At 32.3% G+C, this 16,061-nt stretch overlaps 1 protein-coding gene across 1 annotated transcript; it reads left to right on the top strand.

Moving 5' to 3' along the window:
* Positions 1–5,046: 5,046 nt before the first annotated feature.
* LOC143057316 (serine/threonine-protein kinase pim-3-like) lies at positions 5,047–16,061 on the top strand. The gene is made up of 4 exons (XM_076230609.1): positions 5,047–5,536; positions 7,715–7,821; positions 11,850–12,273; positions 14,536–16,061. Exons 1-4 carry the CDS (start codon positions 5,482–5,484, stop codon positions 14,913–14,915), a joined length of 966 nt encoding a protein of 321 aa, XP_076086724.1. The 5' UTR covers positions 5,047–5,481; the 3' UTR covers positions 14,916–16,061.

Raw genomic sequence — 16,061 nt, 5'->3', positions numbered from 1 at the left:
TGTACAAGTACTCGGTCACGTCCACTCTCTGTTTTTGTTAGATGTATTTCTATTTGTATCTATCTGATGAGTTAAGCCTTTTTCAACTTTGTATAGTTCGTTCTTATGTTGTACTGTTACACCACTGTCCAAGGTTAAGGGGAGGGTTGGGATTCCGCTAACATGTTTAACCTCGCCACATTCTGTATGTATGTGCCTGTCCAAAGTCAGGAGTCTTTAATTCAGTGGTTGTCGTTTGTTGCTGCGTTACATATTTGTTTTTTGTTCACTTTGCGTCCGGCGTCCGTCGTCGTTAACTTTTACAAAAATCTTCTCCTCTGAAACTGCTGGGCCAAATTATACCAAACTTGGCCACAATCATCATTGGGGTATCTAGTTTAAAAAATGTGTGGCGTGACCCCGCCAACCAACCAAGATGGCCGCCATGGCTAAAAATAGAACATAGGGGTAAAATGCAGTTTTTGGCTTATAACTCAAAAACCAAAGCATTTAGAGCTAATCTGATATGGAATAAAATTGATTATCAGTTCAAGATCTATCTGCCCTGAAATTTTCAGATGAATCGGACAACCTGTTGTTGGGTTGCTGCCCCAGAATTGGTAACTTTAAGGAAATTTCACCGTTTTTGGTTATTATCTTGAATATTATTATAGATAGAGATAAACTGTAAACAGCAATAATGTTGGGCAAAGTAAGATTTACAAATAAGTCAACATGATTGAAATGGTCAGTTAACCCCTTTAGGAGTTATTGCCCTTTATAGTCAATTTTTAACCATTTTTCGTAAATCTTATTTATCTTTTACAAAAATCTTCTCCTCTGAAACTACTGGGCCAAGTTCATTATAAATAGAGATAATTGTAAGCAGTAAGAATGTTCAGTAAAGTAAGATGTACAAACACATCACCATCACAAAAACACAATTTTGTCATGAATCCATCTGCGTCCTTTGTTTAATATTCACATAGACCAAGGTGAGCGACACAGGCTCTTTAGAGCCTCTAGTTATATGAGGCCAAATAAAAAAGTATGTGTGGTTCCAGTTACATCTGAAAAATAGTTAGGGTAGGTAGGTAGGGAATTTTTTTTATTTGATGTTTTTTTTTACATTGAGTCTATGGGAGCAACATTCTGACTTTTAACAGTGCTTAACGAAAAATGACAATAAAATGTTTAGGGTAGGCTATTTTTAAGCCAAAAAAGTAGGGACGGTAGGGTTACTGGAACCACACATATATTTTTATTTGGCTTGAGGCTGGATGATGTATGTTATAAACTGTTTTTGTGTGCGTATTCTTTATTTTATTGTGGAAAAAGGGGAATCCAAGATTCCAGATTGTTTAAATAATGACATGTGCTGATCATTTAAAAGTCCTAAAAATAATACAACTCTCGCTAAGCATTTAATAAAACTTAAATTAAACAATTAATTGAATATTAATTCTTGAAAATTTATGTTAATTATCGACATTCCTGGTTGTTTCATTATATCATATGTTGTTAATTATACTATTTGTTTATGTGCAATATTGATAATAAATTATTATAATACTGTTTTGTAATACTTCAATTTTATGATTTTTTTTGGAACTGTCATACAAGTGAGATTTGGCTGGCTGTAAAACCAGTGTAAGTCCACTATATTCTACATAACAAAATGTCTGTACTGGGTTGGGAATATAACAGGTAGTGTTAATTCGTTTGGTGTGTTTGAGCTTTTGGTTTTGCAATTTGCTTAATTATACCTAAGACATAAATGAGTCCGTTTTGTTGGTTTTCTCATTTGCCTTATTTTACATTTATTCTTCAATCCTTTCAAACTGATTCTTGTTTTTGTTGAGCCTGTGATTTCTGTTGCAGAAAGATCGACATAGGGATATTGGTCTGGCGGCGGTGGCGTAATTAGCTAACATCTTAAAAGCTTTATATTGCAGAAGGTAAAAGACCTGGATCCTTCATACTTTGTATATAGATGCCTTTAATATGTTATGAAGTTTCCTTCTGTCATATGTGCATTTTATCCCACTGTAATTGTTTGCACCTGTCCTAAGTCAGGAATCTGATGTTCAGTGGTTGTCGTCTGCTAATGTGGTTCATAAGTATTTCTCGTTTCTTGTTTTTATACAGATTAGACCGTTTTTTCCCCTGTTTGAATGGTTTAAAACTAGTAATTACTTGGGCCCTTTATAGGCTGCTGTTCGGGTGAGCCTAGTCTCAGTGTTGAAGACTGTACCTTGACCTATAATGATTTACTTTTATAAATTGTGACTTGGATGGAGAGTTGTCTCATTGGCACTCATACCACATCTTCTTATATCTATTGTCCTTGACTTCATTTTCTTGGTTCAGTGACTACTTAAAAAAAAAAAAGATTTTAAGTATTATGAGTAATAGGATAACTGTATTTGGTATGTGCATACTTTGCAATTTTCATGGCCGGCAGACAGTTTCCACTTCACATACCTCATTTCATGGATCAGTGAACAAGGTTAAGGGTTAATGGTTAAGTCTAGATGCTATAAGCACTACGTCTTCTATATTTGGTGTTTGGAATGTCTGTAAGTTGTACATGTCCAACTGGTAGGTGTCATCTCACCTTGACCTCATTTTTATGGTTCCGTGGTTATAGTTAAGTTTTTGTGTGTTTTTTTTTCCATGGAAGTATTATATTGACAATACTTCCATGGTTTTTCTAATACTGTATGATATTGGTTTACTATATTTGGTGTATCAAATGACTGTAAGGTGTATATGTTCATCAGGTTGGTGTTATCTGACCTTGACCTCATTTTCATGGTGTTTATCGTCGTAAATGATTATAAAAAGCTCTTATAAAACCCTGAACCAATATCTACCAAACTTTAGCTGCATGATCCTTAGGTTACCTAGAATATATAAGTTTGTGCATTTTGTTCCTTCCTTCTTGTCAACCAATCAACATGACAGCCATGGATAGGAATAGGACAGAAGGGTAAATGCATTTATTTTATTGTATCTTGAAAATCTGACATTAACAAAAATGATCACAATGTCAAGTTCTTTCTATGTCCGCCATAATTATCAGATGTCTCCTTACATGAATTATTGCCCTGAATTACATTTTTTATACGACTGCAAAAATTTGGTATGACGTTGGCGTCGTCATCGTCGTTGTCGTCTGAAGAGGCATGGTTTTTGCACTATAACATTAGTATAAGCAAATAGAAATCTATGAAATTTGAACACAAGGTTTATGACCACAAAAGGAAGGTTGGGATTGATTTTGGGAGTTTTGGTCCCAATAGTTTAGAAATTTTAGGTCAAAGTGGAAAATTTAACTTCATCATTAATATACAAGGGGGACTTCCGGTCAACTTTTTACCCTTTTTACGTAATGTATTTATATTTCTTTTTATATCATATTATTTGTCATTAAATTGTTTTACAGAGTCATGTTCTTGATTTTGACCGGGCTTTTTAATTTTTTTGTGAATTTTAGTTCAAAGTTGAAAATTTGACTTCATCATTTCTATACAAGGGTGACTTCCGATCAACTTTTTACCCTTTTTACGTAATGTATTCATATTTTTCTTTATATGATGTTATTTGTCATTAAATTGTCTTTAAGAATCAATTGACAGATTTTGACCGGGTTATATGCTTTTTCGTGAATTTAAGTTTTAATGTTCAAAAATGTGTTGCCAGAGTCACGCTAAGAAAGACTTCCGGTCAACTTTTCGGTAAAAAGTCATGTTTAAATATACTATATTTTAATTTTATCTGATATTCTATTACATTAGCTTTCAAAATCAGTTTTATTTATCAATCTAGCTTTAGCGGTTCCAAAGATATTAGTTATAATACACCAATTTTTCACTTCCGCGTTTTAGACCTTCCCCTAAGAATTTTCAAAACGAGATTCCGCGGGATTCTACTTTCATTTTCATTTCAAAAGGGACAAGACTGTGTATAAAACTAAGTTGTAATAGTAATGGTGATCATTTGATTAAATCTGTTTGTTAAAAACTAATAGCAACAGGCCACCTTAGATTATTAGTCCATGCAGCCTCAGTCATTGATCGTCATTGTGAACATAGAGACATATTTAAAAGAATGTTGTACATGACGAATAAAATTGAGAATGGAAATGGGGAATGTGCCAAAGAGACAACAACCCGACCATAGAAAAAAAAACAGCAGAAGGTCACCAACAGGTCTTCAATGTAGCGAGAAATTCCTAATTTCCAAATTGTACACAAGAAACTAAAATTAAAATAATACAAGACTAACAAAGGCCAGAGGCTCCTGACTTGGGTCAGGCGCAAAAATGCGGCGTAGTTTAGATGGTAAACGGACAGAAAGTCACAGGACAAAAAGTCACAGGACATAAAGTCACAAATTTGGAAGGACAAAAAGTCACAAATAATATGTTGACAATTGTTTGAATAATATAAGAGAAATATCTTGAAATATTTACTTTTTAATACATATATACATATTAAAGTTTAGAAAATGTGTCTTTATACTTAAAAAATGAAGATTTATTTAATTTTAATCATGCAAAAGAAAGATTTCTTGGCATTATGAAGCCATTTAAGTGCTGAGCCACTTTGACATTTTGTTTTCTTAACAATTATTTGATTTACTTTGATATTTTTTGGATAAATTTTGTTTTCAAAGTTAGATTTTATACAATAGTTCAAGAGAAATACAAAAATATATTTTAGAGATAAGCATTTTTTATTCAAAGAAAAAAGTATAAAAAAATGAATTGTGACTTTTTGTCCTGTGACCTTTTGTCCGTGACTTTTTGTCTGTGACTTTTTGTCCTGTGACTTTCTGTCCTACATTCGTATAGATAAGGCCATTTTTTTTTTAACTAATTATGCATTTAATGGTATTTTTGTTGTTGTTCACTTCCACATTTGTGTATTAGTAATAAGCATCTCATAGAGGGTGCAGGTATTATTTCTCTTTTTTTTTTTTAATGTGTGTTGTTAATTTTTTACATCCCATTTTAATAGCGATTTTGGTAATGTCATAATTGTCAACAATAGTATAACCAACAAATTACAAAATGTATAGCAAATAATTTATAGTGTTCTCCCCAGGCCTTTATGTGACACTATCTGAAATGGTTTTCTTATGGATTATGTTTTGGATGATGATATAATTTTTAGAAGCGAAGCAAGATAGCATTTCCAGTTTCCATAATACCTTGATGCTAAATGCATCTTTTGTGGAGAACACTGTAAAAATGTGCATGATTTTATAAATGTCATAAAGTTTCATGAATATGTTTACGTAATTTTAAATACAACTTGCTAATTTTAAACTTTGATTCTTGTGAAATTCATATTTGTTTGTAATACCATAATGTGGATCAAACATGTCAAATAAGAACATGAAGAAGACAATTCTTTTTATTTTTAATTAACTGATAAAAATACAAAAGAAAATTTTATTGAGTTGCTATGAATTGAAGATTTTTTTTATTTTAGGATGTTAACATTGATAGCAAGTGATGAGACTATTATTATGATTATAATGTCATCAGGTTAGTGATATTATTGATAGACAACCTATTACTTAGTTTACATGGCATATATCTCTTTGATGAACACTGAAAAAGGAAAAAAGCGATTATTGTGTGGTTGATATTTATATACCTACTACATATAAAATATTTACATGTTGTCGATGACACAACTATCCAGGAAACATCTACTGACACATAAATTAACTTCCCACACATTAAATTATTAAACATTTTGTTTTCAATTTTTTAACAACTTAAATTGCGCTGTTTTTATCAATTGATAGTTAATAAGTGAACTTAATATAAACGACATTATTGGTTCAGTGTTATAGACAATTTATTTATCTTTCTTTTACTGGTTGTACCAATATAAAATCTTATGTGGTTACAAAGTTGTGATAAAAAGTGGAATACTATGCGTTTGTTACGAAATTTTGTACTTTTGTTTTTTAGCTTGCTCAGTGTAGTGATAAAAGAGAAAAATAAATCAAATTTATGCTATTATGTGTTTTGTTTTCTCTTCTAGTATATGAATTATCAAAAACTACCTCATATAAAGACATTTATCGCTATTTTGTGCATTTTTCCTTTGATCTTTTTTTGTGATAATTTTTCATATCATACTAAGCAGGCACGTGGCATTGCTAACGAAATTGACATGAAATTAAAAATAAAGAAATTTTTAGATATAAATGCAAGGAAAACATATTACAATGGGTATATTCTTCCCTTAATTGACTACTGCTGTATTATTTGGGGTGAATGTAAAAATGAAGGGATAACAATAATTTTAAAACTCCAAAAAAGGGCAGCAAGATTGATTCTAGATGCAGATCCTTTATCCCCCTCAGCCCCCTTAAAAACTTGGGTGGATGACAGTTGACAATAGAATGAAATACCACAAATATTTACTTCTATATAAATGTATGCGTATGGAAGCACCAATGTACCTAGTTCAAAAGTTTAAACTGAAATCAGATAATAATCCTTACTCCTTAAGAGGTGTCACTCAAGGTAATCTGATAGTTCCTAAGCCAAAAGCTGAACTATTTAAGAAATCCTTTGCTTATTCTGGATCAGTATTATGGAATGGACTACCACACACAATGCGTAAAGCTCAAAACACTTACTTTTAAGCAAAGTATCAAGAAGTACCTAACACAACCCTGATAAGAAATGTTTGCTACAATGTATTTGTATATTTTTTTATTTTTTATTATTTTCATTTGATTTTTTGACTACATGTATACATCTTAAACAGCATTATATCTTATGTTCTTAACAATGCATTGAACTACATGAGTGTAAATTAACTATGAGTAAATATCTGTTTTGATTGTATTGTAATTTGTATGTGAGGGCCTCAGGGAAGATTAGTTTATTGTAACTAACTGAGTTTACCCTCTTTAAATAAAGAATTTATTATTATTATTATTATTATTATTGACAACGTCGTCACAGGTAAAATAGCGATAAACAGATTATCATTGGTCATCTCAACTCGATTGCCGTCCCGGCTCAAGCGAGAAAATCAATCTCGTTGAGATGATCAACGATAGTCTATAAATATCAATATTACAGTAGGTAAAAAAATAGCGGCAAGCTATTATTTGGCAGCCGGACAGATTTATAACATATTCAATCAGACAAATCACTACAACGCAATATAGTTCTCTGTCTGCATTCAATTTTATATTACTTACACCTCGCTTATAATATTTTTCAAAGCTCGGGATAGTAAATTCAGCATTTTGTAAGAAATTGTCATCATATAAATTATTAAATATTTCAACAGACTTTTTCAAAACACAAATCTGGCATCTCTCCAAGTGGGATGTGCCTTAGCGCATGAATTGTGTCCTGATTATAGCACATTGATAGTTAACATTTATACTATACACACAACTTCAGAAACTCATAACATTTGTATATTCTGTCGTGTCAACAGGGATGTCTTTTTGAGATTTGCTTAGTGAATACCTAGTACTTTAAGGCTATATTGAATGATAAATAAGTGATATATTCAAATATCATCATGTTGGGAAGAAAAAGCAAAGTAAGTTTGATTTTACTTTTCTAAATTGAAGTGAAATATGGCGAGTTAGTACATTACATCTTTACTTGATTCCACGTTACTTTGTTGTTTATGCATTATGTTAGACTCATATTTTTATATGTCTCTCTTGTTTTTTTCAGTAAAAGGAAAAAAAGAGCTCAATAAAACATATCATGTTGGTGCACAGCTGGGAAGTGGTGGTTTTGGAACAGTTTATGGAGGCACAAGGAAAAGTGATGGTCTACCTGTAAGTATAAAATAAAGAATTTTGTTTTTAACTTTTTAACTTTTACAACAAATTTCATAGTAGAAAACATTTGTTTCTTAGACATATATATCCTCTTTGTTAGAATTAATAGAAATGAAAATATAAAACACATTACTTAAAATGTTTATATTTGAAAAATGAAAACATTGTATTGTTGTTAACAGATTTGATATATATATGGACCATAATTTGGTATTCGGTCTTTGGTTTCTTTTTTTTATCCTTTTTTTAGCTCACCTGGCCTAAAAGGCCAAGTGAGCTTTTCTCATCACTTGGCGTCCGGCGTCCGGCGTCCGTCGTCCGTCGTCCGTCGTCCGTCGTCGTCGTTAACTTTTACAAAAATCTTCTCCTCTGAAACAACTGGGCCAAATTAAACCAAACTTGGCCACAATCATCATTGGAGTATCTAGTTTAAAAAATGTGTCCGGTGACCTGGCCAACCATCCAAGATGGCCGCCATGGCTAAAAATAGAACATAGGGGTAAAATGCAGTTTTTGGCTAATAACTCAAAAACCAAAGCATTTAGAGCAAATCTGACATGGGGTAAAATTGTTAAACAGGTGAAGATCTATCTGCCCTGAAATTTTCAGATGAATCGGATAACCCGTTGTTGGGTTGCTGCCCCTGAATTAGTAATTTTAAGGAAATTTTGCTGTTTTTGGTTATTATCTTGAATATTATTATAGATAGAGATAAATAGTAAACAGCAATAATGTTCAGCAAAGTAAGATTTACAAATAAGTCAACATGACTGAAATGGTCAGTTGACCCCTTTAGGAGTTATTGCCCTTTATAGTCAATTTTTAACCATTTTTCGTAAATCTTAGTCATATTTTACAAAAATCTTCTCCTCTGAAACTACTTGGCCAAATTAATCCAAACTTGGCCACAATCATCTTTTGGGTTAGTAGTTTGAAAAATGTGTCCGGTGAACCGGCCATCAAACCAAGATGGCCGCCATGGCTAAAAATAGAACATGGGGTAAAATGCAGTTTTTGGCTTATAACTCAAAACCCAAAGCATTTAGAGCAAATCTGACAGGGTTAAATTGTTTATCAGTTCAAGATCTATCTGCCCTAAAACTTTCAGATGAATCGGACAACCTGTTGTTGGTTTGCTGGCCCTGAATTAGTAATTTTAAGGAAATTTTGCTCTTTTTGGTTATTATCTTGAATATTATTATAGATAGAGATAAACTATTAACAGCAATAATGTTCACCAAAGTAAGATTTACAAATAAGTCAACATGACTGAAATGGTCAGTTGACCCCTTTAGGAGTTATTGCCCTTTATAGTCAATTTTTAACCATTTTTCGTAAATCTTAGTAATCTTTTACAAAAATCTTCTCCTCTGAAACTACTTGGCCAAATTAATCCAAACTTGGCCACAATCATCTTTTGGGTCAGTTGTTTGAAAAATGTGTCCGGTGACCCGGCCATCCAACCAAGATGGCCGACATGGCTAAAAATAGAACATGGGGTAAAATGCAGTTTTTGGCTTATAACTCAAAACCCAAAGCATTTAGAGCAAATCTGACAGGAGTAAAATTGTTTATCAGGTCAAGATCTATTTGTCCTGAAATTTTTAGATGATCGGACAACCCGTTGTTGGGTTGCTGACCCTGAATTGTTAGTTTTAAGGAAATTTTGCTGTTTTTGGTCATTATCTTGAATATTATTATTGATAGAGATAAACTGTAAACAACAATAATGTTCAGCAAAGTAAGATTTACAAATAAGTCAACATGATCGAAATGGTCAATTGACCCCCTTAGGAGTTATTGTTCTTTATAGTCAATTTTTAACAATTTTCATAAAATTTGTAAATTTTTACTAACATTTTCCACTGAAACTAATGGGCCAAGTTCATTATAGATAGAGATAATTTTAAGCAGCAAGTATGTTCAGTAAAGTAAGATGTACAAACACATCACCATCACCAAAAAACAATTTTGTCATGAATCCATCTGCTTCCTTTAATATTCACATAGACCAAGGTGAGCGACACAGGCTCTTTAGAGCCTCTAGTTATAAGTTCTAAAACTTTAACTTTTATTCTGTGGGTTGTGTTGGTGTTAGAATAGTATTAATGGAACAATTGAGTTTTTCAAGAAAAAATTAATACATTTTGATTCACCGTTTACGTGACAGGAAACCAAACAGGAAACCAATCTTTATTTTCTTTATTTTGCACAATATATTTCAAAAGACATAAATGAACACCATTACTAGTGTTACTTGCTTCATGTTTATATTTAAAATCTATTTTCGATGTTAGATTAAAGTCTTTTTTAAACGCGACAGGAAACCATAAGAAACCGAAAGCATTTTTTTAGTTTTATTTTATTGCAAAATCTGCTTAAAATAATCCGAACAGTATACTTTTTCTTAAAATCCATCTTAAATGTAACTGTATTATAAAACTCCTAAATATGTGCTTGTTTTGAAAACAATTAGTAAAATTTATTTAGAAATTTCCATATTTTCTTCATTGATACAGGATACCATAATCGTTGTATCTTGATGTTTTAGCCAAAAAAATGTATTTATATTTGGTCTTGAAATTCCAGTTATATACAATTTATTCCAAATCATTGGCAATGTAAAATTCTTTAAATTCAGTAAAGAAAAAAACTTTGAACTTGGAATTAAAATCTTTAAAATAGGCACCATGTGATATTTGTGACCTGTACACCATCTACATGGTTTCCACATTTTAACCTACTTTAGTGGGCTAAAATCAATAAAGTACTTCCTTTCAAGTCATGCATGGTAAAAGTTTACTTCTCCTTTGACAAGTTTATTGCATTTCTGAAAAGTGTTTGCAGAACATGAATAAAAAAAAATAATTAAAAATTGTGACAAAGATACCAAATTTGTACATTCCAAGTGTAACGGTATATAAACATGTATTTTTTATTAAATTATCTTAATTCACCTAAAATATCCAGTAATATTTACTGCTGAAGCAAAATCAATCCAACGAGCATCGGCACAATGATAAGAGACGTAATTTCGATTGAATTTTCCAAGGACCCTTTACATCGTTATCCGGAAACGAAGTGTGTTATAACATCGTCAAATCTGAAATCGATTTTGTCAAGTCATTGGGCATTTATTTTCACACAAGATCGTATGTAACATTATGCACATAGGAAAAATAATAGACCCCCGGTGCAATCTCTTTGAAAATTGTATTTTCCTTTTTGATACAAGACGAAACAAGTCTACAGATTATGTTTGCTAACATCCCGTTGGAAACAAAAACAATGTTTAGACCTAGTATTTCGTATATCCGGCTGTAAGGGCGTGATCACATGTTAGTCACATGTTTCACCTATGTCCGGAAATGATTAGAACTTAACGACAAAAACAATTTTAATAAAAAAAAGGAAATAACTGGACTTTTGTTTCGTGTGAAATGTAACGCATAACAATAACGTCATTTTCTAACTTAATTATTACGAAGAACAAAACTATAATGAAAATCATCTCTGATTTACCTGTTTGAACATCTCGCGAGAGTTCATATTTGCATATTGATATAAAGAATTCTGTTACAACAAAGCAGATTACATCATCTAAAATTTGCGTTACGAAATCGGAAATGAAAGTAACGCCAGTGTTCTTACACCTGCTACAGAAATACTTATAGTTCTCGGCATTTTCTTCTGACTATTCTTATTGGTCGATGTTCTTTATTATTTGAAAGCAAAAGTTACGAATTTGCCGGTGACGATTATCTATAAATCAGTCAGCATTATGCACTTCGGAAGCGAAAAGTAACACGAGAAGCGACACAAAAATACGGTCGTATAATCTTTGAAATTTGTTAATTTCAATTTTTTTTCTAGGGAAGAGTAGCATACACTTGTATGTTGATAAAAATAAAGGCATCTTTAGATGTAGTTACAACTTTTCTTACAGAAATACACATTTTTATCACTTTTTTATCGTTATAGGAAACGAGCCCAATAGCAAATTATGGTCCATATATCTCTTTCAGGTTGCAGTTAAATTAATCAACAAAATTAAAGTGACTGAATGGGGACTTCATAATGGACATAATATACCAATGGAAATTATTCTCTTGAAAAAAGTTTCTCATGTTTCTGGATGTATTAAAATGTTAGATTGGTATGAAGTGAAAAACAATAGTGCTCACAGTTATGTTATAGTGATGGAACGACCAGAGCATGTTCAAGACTTATTTGACTATATCACAGAAAAGGGCGCTGTAAATGAAGAAACCAGCAAAGTGTTCTTTAGACAAATTGTAGAAACTCTTTATAGTGTTCATAGATCAGGTGTTGTACACCGAGACATTAAAGATGAAAATATTTTAGTGGATTTGAAAACTGGTGAACTGAAAATAATTGACTTTGGATCTGGTACATTGCTCAAAGATACAGTTTATGTGACCTTTGATGGTGAGCATCTTTAATAGATTGCATTTTGTTGTAGTGTTATAGGAATATTGAGTATTTGATTTAATACTAAAGTTCATCCACCTACACATTTTAATTGATCTCAACATGCTCAATATGGGAGATGCTAAGAATGCTTTACATTGGCTGGCAAACAGGGGTCGAAATTAGCGCTGGTCCTAGACCAGTAGAATTTGCGTCGGACCAGTAGATTGTGTCAGCTGGTGGTCCGGCGGACCAGTAGAAATTTGCCGATAAAAATCTCTGATCAGGGCTTTCCATTGAAATTGAAGTAGAAGGCTGAATTAAAATTATAGGCGGCTGTAACATGCTTTCGGCGAAGCCGGACGCCCACCAAGCTACAGCTTGGTGCCTTATGGCAGGGGGTTTGGGGGCCGCTCAAGCCCCCCAGAAGCTCTGGTATAAATAGAGCAAAATCCTGCATTCTCGCAATCTCCTGGCACCTAATTTCATCTTTCAAATGACCATTTTTTATGTATGAAATTAAAGAAAGAAAAAAAAATCTCAAAGAAATTTCATTTTTTTTTATGTTATTTTTTTTAATTTTCATGCTTAAAACTCATTTACTTTTGAAGGAGATTTATTCATATAATAATCCGGTTTGTTAAAAAAATCTTGATCGATTTTTTTTTTGCATAACTACGTGCATTTGTAAACAAATGACCCCCCTCCCCCTTTTCTCTCTAAAGACTGTAATACGCGTATTTAAACCATACAATTATTTCTCAAGCATTGACAGAAAATTTATATATCCCCTGATTTTCTCTTTTTTTTTGTAAACTATTCAATAAGTCGGATACGTAAATCATTTGGAAATGTTTTTTATTTGAGGTCGAGTATATAGAAAATTGAATATTTTAATCAGCAAAAAAAAAAATTTAAAAAAAAATCTGTATCATACACCCAAGCGCCTGTGGTTTTAAAAGCCAAAAAAAGCCAACGAGTTAATGACCATCGGAACATCTCTATTGTTATCCTTCAATGGCCACCGGAACGTCTCTCTTGTTGTCTTTGAAAAGAAACGATACATTCTGACTTTAAATAGACAACCAATCAGTGACCTGAATTCATGTGAACTATATTTAGCCCAAGGTAAACACTGACTTTTCATCCTTGTTTATCGTGACCGCGACTTTACGACAATACATCTCTCGAATGCCTGTAAACATTTGAAAAGGAGTTTTTTCTTTTTGAATTTATATTTTTGTCAGTGAAGTAGCCGGCACTTGAAGCCACCGTAAACGGCGGATTTCCGCCGGCTACCGGCTTCAATGGAAAGCCCTGAAAAATCTCTGATTGCTTTGCAATCTCGGTTTGTTTACAAAAGAATTTACCTGCGACATCAATTACGGGGGATACTACCGTATGTATTTCAGTTGATAAAGTTGTCAAAAAATAAACTCATCATAGATACCAGCACTCATTTTGCATGTCATTTTTCCAGGACCAGTAGATTTGGAGCCGGACCAGTTGATTTTCAGTCCACTGGTCCAGCTGGCCAGTACACAAAAAAGCTTAAATTCGACCCCTGCTAGCAAAACATATCAATTACACAGTTGCTGCTGCTGAAAATATCAGCATAAATGATCACACATGTGTCTCAGCATAACTTGGCAATGATTCATATATTCAGTAGGGAAACATACATAGCATACATTGTTTACACAAAGTTAACAACTAGGTTTAAATTACAGTGCATAACAAGTTATGATATTGGGTTATTATACATGTATTGGTAGCATTAGCCAAAAAAATATGACTGGTTGCTATCAACCTATTATTAAATGCTTTTATAATTTGTAACAAGTCAACTGTAGAATTGATTATGTGGGACATTTTAAGTTGGTTCACAAGAACTCCTTGCATACCTGTGAACAGTCATGCATGTCAAAACATTTACCCGAGTTTTTTAAATCAATACTTTGGCTTATTAGATATGAATAAATGGGGTTATTAGTAAATTTTACTAACACAAATTACTTTAAGGGTATTAATATATTATAAATTGATCATCTGTCAGGCTTTCTTATGAATGAGTTGTGACATGAACACTTCACACATCACTTCATTTTAGGCAGTAAGAATTCAGTTGATTGATGACAAAAATTGAGACTAAAAATACATATAAAACTTAAATTCTGTATAGAAATGCATTAAAAAAGTTAAAGCTTAATTTTAATTGTTAATTCTGTATAGAAATGCATTAGAAAAGTTATTCTTAATTGTCATATCTTTATTTTTAAGGTACAAGAGTGTACAGTCCTCCTGAATGGATAAAACACCATCGGTACCATGGTAAATCAGCAACAGTGTGGTCACTGGGAATTTTATTATTTGACTTAGTTTGTGGAGATATTCCATTTGAACAAGATGAACAAATCATGAAAGCAGAAGTATCATTTAGGGGAAGATTATCACATGATGTGAAAGACTTAATAAAAAAGTGTTTAGCAATTCGTCCATCAGATAGGCCATCTTTTGAAGACATTTTAAATCATTCATGGTTAGCAACTCCACAGTTGCCAGTTGAGAAACTTAGTTTACATGGAAATAATAACAATAGTTCTTGTCAGCATGGAAATTCTGTAGACACTGTTTCAATGAGTAGCCAAGAAAGTGTGTGACGAAACCTTATAACAGAATAGATTTAGTCAATATTCTGTGCAACAGAAAAATGCAATAAACTAACTCATGTAACTCATTCCAATGCTCAGGGATTAATCAACATGATCAAACAATTTGCCAAAGTCAATCTTTTACAAAAATCTTCTCCTCTGAAACTACTGGGTCAAATTAAACCGAACGTAGCCACAATCATTATTAGGGTATATAGTTTAAAAAATGTGTGTGGTGGCCCAGCCAACCAACCAAGATGGCTCTCATAGCTAAAAATAGAACATGGGGGTAAAATGTAGATTTTGGCTTATAACTTTGAAACCAAAGCATTCAAAGCAAATCTTACAAGGGGACAACTTGTTTATCAAGTAAAAATCTATATGCCCTGAAATTTTCAGATGAATTGGACAACTGGTTGTTAGGTTGCTGCCCCTGGAAAATTTTGACAAAATGAATGCTTCCAAAATATTGTATGTGAACTTGAACATTTTTGTAAATAACAGTGAAATGAAAACTGAGACATTTCTGGATTATCAAAGAACTTAAATTATTTTCACAGAAATAAAGAAGTGTACAATTATTTAATTCCCAAAGCCGTTATACAATGATTTTCAAATTTTCATATAACATTTTGGAAGCAAACTTTACAATCAACTGACATTGGCAATTTTGTAATATGTCTTATTTCAAACGTTTTGATTGGTCTAACTGTTTGCTATTTTGTAATACCAAAGATTTTCTCCTGCCCAGACCATTGGTGTCAAAAAGTATTTTTAGCCAAAAAAGTCATTTACAACATTTTGGAAGCCCAGCGACGATATAATAGTCTTTCAAGATGTCATAATTGTTTGGACTAAATTACACAGTGCTTTCCAAAAATGATTTGAAATCAATGTGGTTGTTGTCAGGATGAACGCTGAGCGTATAATATCAGACAAGATAAATGTTATCCATCATTGTCCATAAGCCAAAGATTGATAAAAAAAAATTGAGCTTGAAGTTGAAATTCTAAAACAATAACTAATCTGATGTCTCATATCGTATCACTATCATTCTGTGCTTTGTGACAAAATAGAAATAATATGACTAACCGCTTATATTTGGAATTGTTACAGTGTCCAAAACAAAATTAATAAAACACATGCAATATTTCA

Source organism: Mytilus galloprovincialis, chromosome 13 (assembly GCF_965363235.1).
Source record: "Mytilus galloprovincialis chromosome 13, xbMytGall1.hap1.1, whole genome shotgun sequence".
In the NCBI taxonomy this organism is placed as follows: Eukaryota; Metazoa; Mollusca; class Bivalvia; order Mytilida; family Mytilidae; genus Mytilus; species Mytilus galloprovincialis.
Note: the sequence above shows the minus strand (reverse complement) of the source record. Positions and strands in the feature narration are given on the sequence as shown.